Raw genomic sequence first — 12,629 nt, forward strand, 5'->3', positions numbered from 1 at the left:
AAAAGTAAATGGCTTTTAACATTAATGACAAAAGAGTTTTGAAATGCTATTTGTGCAGTGTGAAAGACCCTAATTTGTTATAGGTATACGAGGAAGAGCACTGGCTCAATACAGATCTGAAAGCTCATTCTCCAACCACAAATCTCATTTAGGTTTTTAGATAAAGTGATAAACGGAAAGAGAATCTAAGCGCCTCAACAATGCCAGACAAAAACAAGAAATAGATTCTAATTCTTCCCCACTAAATGAAAAGATTGAAAATACGTTTTCGCTGGGTTTTCACTAGTGAAGAAATAGAGCTAGAATCTAATTCAGGTAGGAGTAGCACCTTTAAAATTTCCCCTTTTCAACATTATAATCTAGCCAGGTTTTTTTTTTTATAGGGTGAAACGTTTTTTTCCTAACCTAGAGCAAAGTCACCCATGTAACAATGGCCTTAAACGACTGAACAGCTGATTAAAGTGGTTGTAAACTCTTGTGTTTTTTTCACCTTAATGCATCCTATGCATTAAGGTGAAAAAACATCTGGCAGTCACCAGCCCCCCCGTTTTACTTACCTGAGCCCCTTCATCTCCTCGGTGGGGACACGCTGTCCCTCTCTGCACGGGGTCCCGGCTCTTGATTGGATAGATTGATAGCGCAGCTATTGGCTCCCACTGCTGTCAATCAAATCCAATCACGCAGGCGCAAGGGGGCGGGGCGAGTCCGGCATGCGTGTCTATGGACGCAAATGCTGGACTCGGGAGCGCGCCCGCAAGGTAACCCCCTCGGGAGAGCGCTTCTCCTAGGGGGTTATCTGATGCAGGGAGCAGCCGCGAGAGCTGCCGGGGGACCCCAGAAGAGGATTTTCGGGGCCACTCTGTGCAAAACGAGCTGCACAGTGGAGGGAAGTATGACATGTTTGTTATTTAAAAAAAAAAAATTAAAAATTATCCTTTACAATCACTTTAACGTCAACTCACCTTTGGTCAGGCTCCAGCTGGCAGCAGGATGTCGCAAGGGGGAAAAATCCTGCAGGACAGTCCTTTGTAACAAACTTTTCCCAGAAAAGACGAACATTGAGGCCATAATCAATGGTACGTGGCAGGCAATCCGGATCCGCATACACCTGTCCAATAATCTGTAAAACCCATAATAATTAATTTAATTTAAAGAATTTATGCCATGTGCAGGGACAGAAGTTAGTACAAACTGAATGTAAATTTGTTTCAGCTTTCCAGACACTAACACCCCACAGTGATAAGTAGAAATGTGTCTTTAAAAAATAAATAACCTGCCCAAGTCTAGGTGTGTGCCTCTTATAAATGAAAAACAAAAAAAGCATCTGAGTGAATTTGGACCAGATTCCTGTTCAGATCTGACCTGAGTGCATGCATTGTGGATTTCCTTCCTGGAACACAGCTGGGTTAATCACAGATCCATGTTTTTAAGGCTAGCCAGACACTTTGTCTTCTCTAAGTCAAACAAGGACAGTGAGTGCTGCTGTCTGGAGACCCGTAGTCTGTAGCTGTGACATCAAATCAGGTGACATGTCGAACCCCAGGGAGATTCAGCCTGCTGCGGTGAAATTGAATTTTGGGCTGCACTCGAGCTCACTTAAAAAAGAAATGCACGACCAAAGCTTTTTTGGTCATACTTCTCTTCTGGATCACAGAGAGCATACCTGTAACCCAGAAACAGCCGACAGGGGGCCCCAAAAAGACTGACTTCAGGCTCTGAAAAGATCGCCACCATATTGTTGGGATCCACCCAGCTGCCTGACTGACTGACATCTGACTCCAGCATTCAGTGCATGAAGGGGCAGAGTGGAGAGTGGTGACCAATAGTCACTGCTCTCCTCTCTGAGAAGACCAAGAACTGAACAATCGGCGGTCATGTGATAGCTTAGTGTTCTCGGTCTTAGAGATGACATGAGGCAACTGCAGCATTACACTAATGATTCAGCATAGAGGCGAGTATGTATTTTTTTTTTTTTTTTTTTATAACCCCAAACTTCTCCTTTAAAATAAAAGAAGTAGTACAATTTACCTAAAACCCCATGTTTTTATGCACCCTAAGCTTGCTCATGCTTATAGCTTACAAATCACATTTGGGCTTAAAGAATCTCAAAATTAAAGCAGTGGTCCTTAATGCGAGTCCTCAAATACCACCAGGTCATGTTTGCAGGTTTTCTCTCATCTTTTACCTGAGACATAATCACAAGAGCAACCCAAAAACAAATTACCTGTCGGGGGTAGATGAGGACTGGAGATGAGAAAAAACCTAACCATTTTTAGCTATGGCTCCTCCAGAGGTTGCTAGGGGATCCACGAGCTGTGGCTCTTTGACCTCTCATTTGATGGTGTCTGCCTAGCTCCGGAGCCAAGGTCACTTGAAAGAGCTAGCAGCATGACACCAATGATCTTTTTAGCTGTGTGGAAGGGGTGCATTCTTCCCATGACCAGCACTGTAAGGGGGGCATTATTCTTATGACCACCACTGTAAGGGGTATTTTTTTTCCACTGATCCCCGATGGACTGGTTCTATCAGTGGTTCCCCCAGATCCAGATTCCTTGGAGATAAAAAGGTTAACAAAAGGCCAATCTAAAGCATATGTATGTAAAAATATAACAGGCATTCAGATTATGCAATGGTGTAAAAGTAGCAATTCAAATAAAAATTCCATAACTCTGTTAATGGAAACGTTTAATTTCGTATTCCCTGTATAGGTGTCCATTATATCTCTTCTAGAAAATTCTCCCACAGTTAAATTTAGCTTTTTTTATGAAAAACTGTGACCTGTACAGCTGACAGCTTCCATGGGCAGAATTACATACTGTACATATGTATTCATTGTACATTCTAACTTAACACAACTCCACTTTTTGGAGTCAAAGAGGTCATTGCACACAGTTCTGTGGTTTTTGGATATACAGATAAAAGATTACACTGAGAGGGGAAACCATAAGCACCGAGAGGGAATTTTCAATATGAAAGTGAAACTTCTACAAACTTATAGTTGAAGCAGGCAAATACAACAAAAGCCCATAATTTATTCTAGTTGTGGATTATAAATCTTTAAATGTATTTTACACATAGCTTGAAAAAGTAGCCTAAATGCCTTGTTTTCAGCCACCTACAATCCTTTGTCTAGCAGCACTCAGCCCAAAAGAGGAAAGGCAAATATTGTAAGACAATATGGCTCTACTGCATTGCAGAGAGCTTCCAATCTAACACTGGGCTTCCTTACAGGAGAAAAGAGTAGAGTGAGGTTCTTCTCAGTGCCCTGTTGCTCTTTCATTATCCAAACAAAGGGTAGGGAAAGTTCTAGACAGGCTGTACTTCTCAGCACAATGTACTGTAGTTTGCAGAAATGCCTAGGACATAGCCGTGTTCCTGAATGACAATACTAACTGAAGAGAATTACAAATCCTTTGGAGGGTATGACACTTCATATATACAGTATGTAGTTTAAGTTTGTAAATTTAGGCAATTGTATAGAGTTTTTTTTTTTTTTTTTTTTTTAAATTAAAGCAAAAGGCCTCTATGTGTTGATTTGGATACCAAAACTTGAAAGGGATCCCAGCTCTGCTAGGGGCTACTTACCTCACACAGCACAATGCCAAATGAAAATACATCCACTTTCTCATCGTAGATTTTACCTGGAATGAAATAATAGAATATTAACTGTAAATTTAGCCTCTTAAAATCAGCCCCCCACTCATTGAATAATAATTCTACTCAAAACCCCTTGATATTAGAGTATTACCATTTAACATTTCTGGTGCCATCCAGTATGGGTTGCCCACCACTGTGTAACGCTTCTTGCGGTCTGGTTTACGAAGAGTTCTCTTTTTTGTAGGAGGTCGATCTGGTAGGGGTTTGGGTTTTTCTTCTAAAATGAGCCTGGACAGTCCAAAGTCAGCAACCACTACGGTTCCATCCTACAGTAAAAGACAGCTAGCTGAGAAAAGCTGGTTTATAAGAGCAGAGAAAGCAATGCGGGCAAGTACTGGAAATCCAAGATCTATAGCACAAGAATGTTGCGGGAGGAAGAGGAATATGATCATATCAGGTAGGGAATACAGTGAATGAGCATTATGGTAGAAAAGTAATACCATTTTGATGAGACAGTTGTGCGAGTTGAGATCTCTATGTATTATGCTCATGGAGTGAAGATATGCCTGAAAAAGAAAGAAAGGCAACAATTAGGGATACTAGTTAAAAAAATATTAGAATACTTTAGAAAAAAGCTATATAAAAAAAGGAAAACTAAAGTGGTTTTCATTTTTTTGTTTTGAAAACATTGATGGATAATAAAGGATTTTAATATTTCGGTAGCTGCTTTTAAAATCTTTGAGGGGACAAGGATAACTTTTTATTTTAGGTTCTGCAAGAGATGTTGGTGATCAAGCTGCATGCAATTTACATTTATGTGCTAGGTTTTCTACATTGGAAACCCAAGCAACAATACATCCACTTTCTCATCATAAATAATACCTGCAGTGAATGAGCGCGAGCGCGAAAGAGAGGGAATGAAAGAGAATAAAGAGGATGATAACCAACAGGACCAATTTTTTTTTTTGAAAAGTCATTGGGCAACCCCTATTTTGATATGTCAGTGTTTCTCTTTCCAAAATGGCATTAACTGTCTTGAGCCACTGCAAAAAGATAAGGAAATAGCTAGCATTGTGCAATGAGCTTATGAGCAAGAAACAGTAGACGTACCAGCAGTAATTCTGATGCTGATGGTACTACATCCTCAAGGCCAATGCTTAGAAGGGCATGATTTTTTTGTAAATAACTTGTTTCACATTACACACAGAATCTGTAATCATTTTTCTTTCTCCCCCCATGACCATGTATACAGATCATCTGCTATACAGAAAAAAAAGCAATGGCTTAGGCTGGCCATACATTATACAATTTTCCCTTAGATTTACCAAAGCCATATAATATGGAGGTCAAACCTAAACACTTTAAATTTGTATGCAATCTGGCAGGCCTTTGCACTACATAGTTGAAGGCAAATCTAAAGGAAATGGAATTAAAAAAAAAAAAAATTGTATAAAAAAGGTATGGCCAACTTTAACCTGTTCCCTCTGGCATCTTGCCTCTTCCTATACAGTGACGAAAATGATTTGATCGCCTGAAGATTTTGTACGTTTGCTCACTTACAAAGAAATGAAGGGTCTATAATTTTTATCATAGGTGTATTTTAAATAGACAGAAAACCAACCAAAAACTCAGAAAAAAAAAAACACATGATACGAATGTTATAAATGGAGTTGCAGTTCAGTAAGTAAAATAAGTATTTGATCCACAAGTTAAACATGACTTTGTACTTGGTGGAGAAACCCTTGTTGACAAGCACAGAGGTAAGACGTTTCTTGTAGTTGGTTACCAGGTTTGCACACATCTCAGGAGGGATTTTGGCCCACTCTTCTATACAGATCTTCTCCAAATCCTTAAGGTTTCTTGGCTGTCGCTTGGCAACTGGAAGTTTTGGCTCCCTCCATAAATTTTCTATAGGATTAAGGTCTGAAGACTGGCTGGACCACTCTGACCTTAATGTGCTTGTTCTTGAGCCACTCATTGGTTGCCTTGGCGGTATGTTTTGGGTCATTGTCATGCTGGAAGACCCAACCACAGTGTTTTGGCTGAGGAAGAAGATTTTCATCCAATATTTTACAATACATGGCCTCATCCATTGACACCAAAGTCGGCCTGTACCTTTCACAGAGAAACAGCCCCAAACTACACTGTTTCCACCTCTGTGCTTGACTGTAGGGATGGTGTACTTAGATTCATAGTCAGCATTTTTCTTCCTCCAAACACGGCGAGTCGAGTTAAACAGTCAAACAGCTCAATTTTGGTCTCATCTGACCACAGCACTTTTGCCCCCAAGCCTTTTCTGAATCATTTAGCTGTTCATTGGCAAACTTCAGATGGGCCTGTACCTGTATCTTCTTGAGCAGGGTGACCTTGTTGGAGCTGCAGGATTTCAATCCAATGGTGGTGTATTGTGTTACCAATAGTTTGTTTGCTGGCGGTTATTCCAACTGCCTTGAGATCATTCACAAGCTCATTCACAAGCTCCTCCCGTGTAGTTCTGGGCTGATCCCTCACTTTTCTCATAATCATCCTTACCCCATGAGGCAAAATCTTGCATGGAGCTCCAGACTGAGGGTGATTGATGGTTATTTGTTATTTCTTCCATTTGCAAATAATCTCTCAAACAGTTGTCTCCTCCTCACCAAGCTTCTTGCTGATGGTCTTGTAGCCCATTCCAGCCTTGTGCAGGTCTACAATTTTGTCCATGACATCCTTTGACAGCTATTTGGTCTTGCTCATGATGGTGAGGTTTGAATGGAAGAAAGATTATGTGGACAGCACCTTCTTAAATTGACAGGACTAATCTGTGTACCACATGAGCACATACTGTTACCAGTCCGTGTGAGTCAGAATTATTGTTGGTTGGTAGGGGATCAAATAATTATTTTACTCACTGAACTGCAACTGAAGTTATAACATCTGTATGTGTTTTTTTCTGGATTTTTGGTTGATATTCTGCCTCTATCATTTCAAATACATCTATGATACAAAATATAGACCCTTCATTTCTTTGCAAGTGGGCAAACTTACAAAATCATATGAACTGATGAACTGTTGATAAAATGTATACAAATACTACACATATTCCCTTTTTAACTTACCATTCCACATGCAATGTCCTTAGAAAATGACACCTTTTGTTGCCAAGGGCAGGTTTCCTACAAAAGATAGGACAAAAAGGCAAAAACGGAAACTTGTCAAATTTGTACCATTTATAGATTTGTATAGCAAATCAGTCCACTTACTACAGATTATGAACGCCCTTAATGCAATCTCTCCATTTCTCACCCCTCTAAGGAAGTCCTTCAAGGTTCCACATTCAATGTATTCGGTTAGCAGATTTAATCTTCGATCCTTATACAAAACTCCAATAAAACGCAGCACATTGGGATGATCCAGAGAACGCATGACCTTTACCTTTTAACAAAACAAATACAACGCAAACTCAGTGACTTGCATGGTGGAATATTTTATGCCTGCATAAAAGTGTGCAGATTTTGAAATGTGTATCTTCATTTAGGAGTCAGTTTTTTGAGGGGGAAAAAAAAAAAGTTAATTCAACAAGTTTATCAAACTTTACTGTGCTTTGTTGTGCATGAAAGTAAGAAGTGTGGGTGTCTGGTTAGTATAATCACATGGTAATTTTAACATTTTGTAATCCGAGACACCAATGCTTTTAAGAAGGGCTGGTGCAAGATTTTTGTCTACATAGGCGAAAGTGCATTTTTGCGCCCCCACCCCCGGAACCATAATAAATAAGTTTGCACACACAAAGCTTAGCTGTGCTATTGTAATGATGGTTATAGATGCTTCAATTTTATTATTTGATTGACGTGCAATTCATTTAGACCCCTTTCACACTGGGGCCGCCCATGCGTTAGTGGTATAGCACTGCTCATTTCAGCGACGCTTTACCACTGTTTAAGTGGCACTTTTCGGCCACTAGCGGGGCACTTTTAACCCCAAAGGAAGGGTTGAAAACTGAAGAAACAAAAGTGTGGCGCTATATATCACATCCACAGCCGTGTGTATTACAATAAAAACATATAAAAATGGTGAATACTACCAAGAAATGTATGACCATAAAATGGATAGTGTCAAATAATTAATCAGTGTTGATCACATATAAAGTAAATACACAATAATATTTAATCATCCGATGTGCCAGTGATTAATAGAAACCCGTGCTGGTTCCATGAGCCAGACACCAAACATAAAAAACATGAAACTTTAGAAGTCCATAAAAAATGTGTAGAAAAATAGTGAAGAAAACATCAACAGAGTTCAAAGGGGGTGATGCATGGCCAGATGGTATTCACAGAATTTTAGTTGCACCAAATCTGGCGAGTGGGCAGAAGGGAGACCACAAGTGTGCATACATTGTACATCAGTGCCGGGGCCAACACCAGGAGTAGAGGAGGCTTACCGGAAAGAATTGACCTGAAATGGTGTACGCCAGACAAGTCAAAAAAGCATAATAACCACTGGTTCTGGGAAATGCGTCTTGTCAGATGTCATCAACAGATGGTGGAAAGAAAAGGGGGGGTCTGCACAGCTTCCTCTCCCATAGGTAATCCAGCATAAGCCAAACGTGTAGTTTCATATGCCATGCAAGGAGCAAACAAAACTCACATAGCGTAATAACGTTTTAAAACACTAGTTTATTAAAATAATAAAAAACAGACTCACATTTTGGAAGAACGAAACAGAGCTCAAATATCAAATAGCGGCGATCGTGAGGGGTCCACCCGACATGTTTCAGCTAAGGAGCCGTCATCCCCCAGATGACGGCTCCTTAGCTGAAACATGTCGGGTGGACCCCTCGGATGATTAAGTATTATTGTGTATTTACTTTATATGTGATCAACACTGATTAATTATTTGACACTATCCATTTTATGGTCATACATTTCTTGGTAGTATTCACCATTTTTATATGTCTTTATTGTAATACACACGGCTGTGGATGTGATATATAGCGCCACACTTTTGTTTCTTTTGTTTTTTTCTGCCTTGAGTCTATAGGTGTGTTGGCTGCTTTTCACTTTTTTTCTAAACGTAGCGCTGTACTTAATTTTTATTTTTGCTTTCTAAGGGTTGAAAACTGCCATGTTGCGGCACTTTGGAAGCGCTGTCCATTCACTGCAATGGGCAGGGGCGTTTTGGGAGCGCTGTATACAGCACTCTCAAACTACCCCAAAGATGCTGATTGCAGAACTTTTTCTAGCGTCCCACAAGCGCACCGCCTGGGTGTGAAAGCACCCATTGCAATGAATGAAAAGCAGTTTTCAGGCACTTTACAGGCACTATTTCTAGCGGTAAAACGCCTGAAAACTGTCTCAGTGTGAAAGGGGTCTTATAATGGTCGAATTGCCATACAATTAAACAGACATGACTTCCCTTCTGATCAATCTAGATCGAACCTGAATCAAACTGAGTTGACTAGCCAGAATGGAAAGTTATTAAATGTGTTGCATTTGTTTGTGAATCTGACTGAGTATTGATTAATCGGGTTATGAGATTGTATGGCTGATACAGAGATGCGATCAATTATTTACATTTGTATTTTCTGATTGTGGATGGGAATCCTCTTTCCTGTTCACCAACCATAGACAGAATGGGTCACTATAGATGAATTATGGATGGTTGGCGATGGATCAGAGAAGATAAATATAATTGATGGAAGTGTGTATGGCCACCATTATACAATGCCATTGAGGGGGTGCTGTGCTCACACACATGACAACAGGAGATGGTCCCCAGATGTCATCTCCCAGCCCCCTCTATGTACAGATGACCATAGACTGCTTTGGTATGCTCCCTTCACTGCCATTTAGTGTGTGCAATACCCAGACAGTCAGACACACCACATGCTGCTGTATCCAGAGTACTCCTGTGTGTGATCTGGGATAACTTGTAATATCTGTGGGGGTGTGGGGGCTCCAGGAGCCAGTCCAAGCACATGGAAGATAAACTGTGTACATGTAGCGAGTAGGGGATGGACAGAGCAGTGCTTCCTTCAGTGTGCAGACCCTGCTCACTTCCCCTGTCATTGCTGGCTGTGAGGGCCAGTCTAAGGACGTTTGCACAAGAGAAGGGGCATTTTACCGTCCCCTTCCATCCTGGCGCCCTAATGCCGCGTACACACGGTCGGACTTTACGGCGGACTTTGCCCGGCGGATTTTTCGACGTACTTTCCGACGGACTTTGTGAATGAACGGACTTGCCTACACACAATCCACCAAAGTCCGTCGAATTCGTACGTGATGACGTACGACCGGACTAAAACAAGGAAGTTCATAGCCAGTAGCCAATAGCTGCCCTAGCGTGCCTTTTTGTCCGTCGAACTAGCATACAGACGAGCGGACTTTTCGACCGGACTCGATTTCAACGGATAAATTTTAAACAAGTTTAAAATCTAAGTCCGTCCAACTTTTGAGAAAACAAAGTCCGCTGGAGCCCACACACATCGAATTGTCCGACGAAATCCAGTCCGCCGGGCAAAGTCCGCCGTAAAGTCCGCTCGTGTGTACGCGGCATAAGGCTGAGCTGCCTTATGGTAACGCCGGCCATGCTTTTAAGAGACCAGAGGCCTGCCAGTATATCACCCCAGATAAAACGCAGTACCATGCTGGAAATGCCTGTAAGTTGAGCTCAAGCTCTGTGCACATAGGGTGTAAAATTCTTGAAAGTTTAATCTGCAAAGTACCACTTTAATGTTTCCAAGGAGAAGAAATCGGAATTTTCTGGCAGTTTAAAAAATTTGCTTGCTAGGTGCAGACTGAAATGGAAAGGCAATTCTTAACAGTGTAATTGTAAAATGGTTTCATAGAAATCATGTTACAGTTAAAACAAACTAAAAAAAATTAAAAAAAAAGGTATTTTTCCTTTAAAGTAAACCCTTTCTCCATTCTAGCTATCTGGAATGTAAAAGGTTTCTGCTTATAATTTCTTTGTTCAATTACCTTCAACTTAAATTGGAAAACACTGTCTTAAGAAATTATTAGTAGTGCTATTACCAGAGAAGTCACACTGCTTTCTCACCGCCCGTCAGTAGCCTCTGCAGCTCATTCTGAGCCTGGTTCAGGCTTCAGAGGCAAGAGAGATTTAGACGCATGTCTAAATCCACCCTGTAACAAGAGAGACGGCACACCCACTGCAGAAGCTCTCAAGAAGACTCAAGTGATTATACCGGTCTTCCACAGGTGTAAATCATATCTCCAGGGAAAACAAAATTCCTCCCTTAAAAGTAAGGTTGCCGCTGTTCACACCACATATTTGCTGTGGTGTACATAAAAAGCCAGTTCAATGGACATGGTGTCAACAAGCCCTTACACCGTGTATCCTCAGGAAGGTCAATGGCATAAGCGCTTATCAAGGGTAATCAAATAAAAAGATTGTGACAAACAGAATAAAGTAATATTTACAGTTGCTTTATCTAAAAGCCTTGGGAACACGCTGTTCAAAGTAACTGCTATTTAACAGGAAATTTTATAGTATTTTTAATGAGGGCACACTTTGAGTTATTATTGCAGGGTTTACGCCTTTTTTTGACACTTGTTACTTACAAGTTAAAATCCGTATTTTTTGCTAGAAAATTACCTAGAACCCCCAAAACATTTTATACAGTATTTATACTGTATCTCACAAGAGTACACCCCTCACATTTTTGTAAATATTTTATTATATCTTTTCATGTGACAACACTGAAGAAATTATACTTTGCTACAATGTAAAGTAGTGAGTATATAGCTTGTATAACAGTGTAAATTTGCTGTCCCCTCAAAATAACTCAACGCACAGCCACTAATGTCTAAACCGCTGGCAACAAAAGTGAGTACACCCCTAAGTGAAAATGTCCAAATTGGGCCCAAAGTGTCAAAATTTTGTGTGGCCACCAGCGCTGCCTTAACCATCTTGGGCATGGAGTTCACCAGAGCTTCACAGGTTGCCAATGGAGTCCTCTTCCACTCCTCCATGATGACATCACGGAGCTGGTGGATTTTGGAGACCTTGCACTACTCCACCTTCTATTTGAGGATGCCCCAGAGATGCTCAATAGGGTTTAGGTCTGAAGACATGCTTGGCCAGTCCATCACCTTTACCCTCAGCTTCTTTAGCAAGGCAGTGGTCTTCTTGGAGGTGTGTTTGGGGTCCTAATCATGCTGGAATACTGCCTTGTGACCCAGTCTCCAAAGGGAGAGGATCATGTTCTGCTTCACTATGTCATGGTACATGTTGGCATTCATGGTTCTCTCAATGAACTGTAGCTCCCCAGTGCCAGCAGCACTCATGCAGCCCCAGACCATGACACTCCCACCACCATGCTTGACTGTAGGCAAGACACACTTGTCTTTGTACTCCTCACCTGGTTGCCACCACAAACGCTTGACACCATCTGAACCAAATAAGTTTATCTTGGTCTCATCAGACCACAGGACATGGTTCCATTTATCCATGTCCTTATTATGCTTATCTTCAGCAAACTGTTTGTGGGCATTCTTGTGCATCATCTTTAGAAGAGGCTTCCCTCTGGCATGACAGCCATGCAGACCAATTTGATGCAGTGTGCGGTGTATGGTCTGAGCACTGACAAGCTGACCCCCCCACCCCTTCAACCTCTGCAGCAATGCTGGCAAGACTCATACGTCTATTTCCCTTAGACAACCTCTGGATAGGACGCTAAGCGCGTTCACTCAACCTCTTTGATCAACCATGGCGAGGCCTGTTCTGAGTGGAACCTGTCCTGTTAAACCGCTGTATGGTCTTGGCCACTGTGCTGTAGCTCAGTTTCAGGGTCTTGGTAATCTTCTTATAGCCTAGGCCAGGGGTAGGCAACCTCAGCCCTCCAGCTGTTTTGAAACTACCAGTCCCATGAGACATTGCAAGACCCTGACAATCACAGGCATGACTCCTAGAGGCAGAGACATGATGGGATTTGTAGTTTCACCACAGCTGGAGTGCCCAGGTTGCCCACCCCTGGCCTAGGCCATCTTTATGTAGAGCAACAATTCTTTTTTTCAGATCCTCAGAGT

At 41.4% G+C, this 12,629-nt stretch overlaps 1 protein-coding gene across 1 annotated transcript in view; it reads right to left on the reverse strand.

Moving 5' to 3' along the window:
* The window catches only part of LIMK2 (LIM domain kinase 2), a 75,953-nt gene that overhangs the window by 5,863 nt on the left and 57,461 nt on the right, over positions 1-12,629 (reverse strand). Inside the window, exons 10-15 of the mRNA XM_073629277.1 lie at positions 6,883-7,011; positions 6,696-6,752; positions 4,098-4,163; positions 3,749-3,923; positions 3,586-3,641; positions 963-1,120 (exon numbers count right to left, since the gene is read on the reverse strand). Of these exons, the coding sequence (XP_073485378.1) occupies positions 963-1,120; positions 3,586-3,641; positions 3,749-3,923; positions 4,098-4,163; positions 6,696-6,752; positions 6,883-7,011 (641 nt within the window). The remainder of the gene's footprint in view (positions 1-962; positions 1,121-3,585; positions 3,642-3,748; positions 3,924-4,097; positions 4,164-6,695; positions 6,753-6,882; positions 7,012-12,629) is intronic.

This window comes from Aquarana catesbeiana, linkage group LG01 (assembly GCF_042186555.1).
Source record: "Aquarana catesbeiana isolate 2022-GZ linkage group LG01, ASM4218655v1, whole genome shotgun sequence".
NCBI classification, from domain to species: Eukaryota; Metazoa; Chordata; class Amphibia; order Anura; family Ranidae; genus Aquarana; species Aquarana catesbeiana.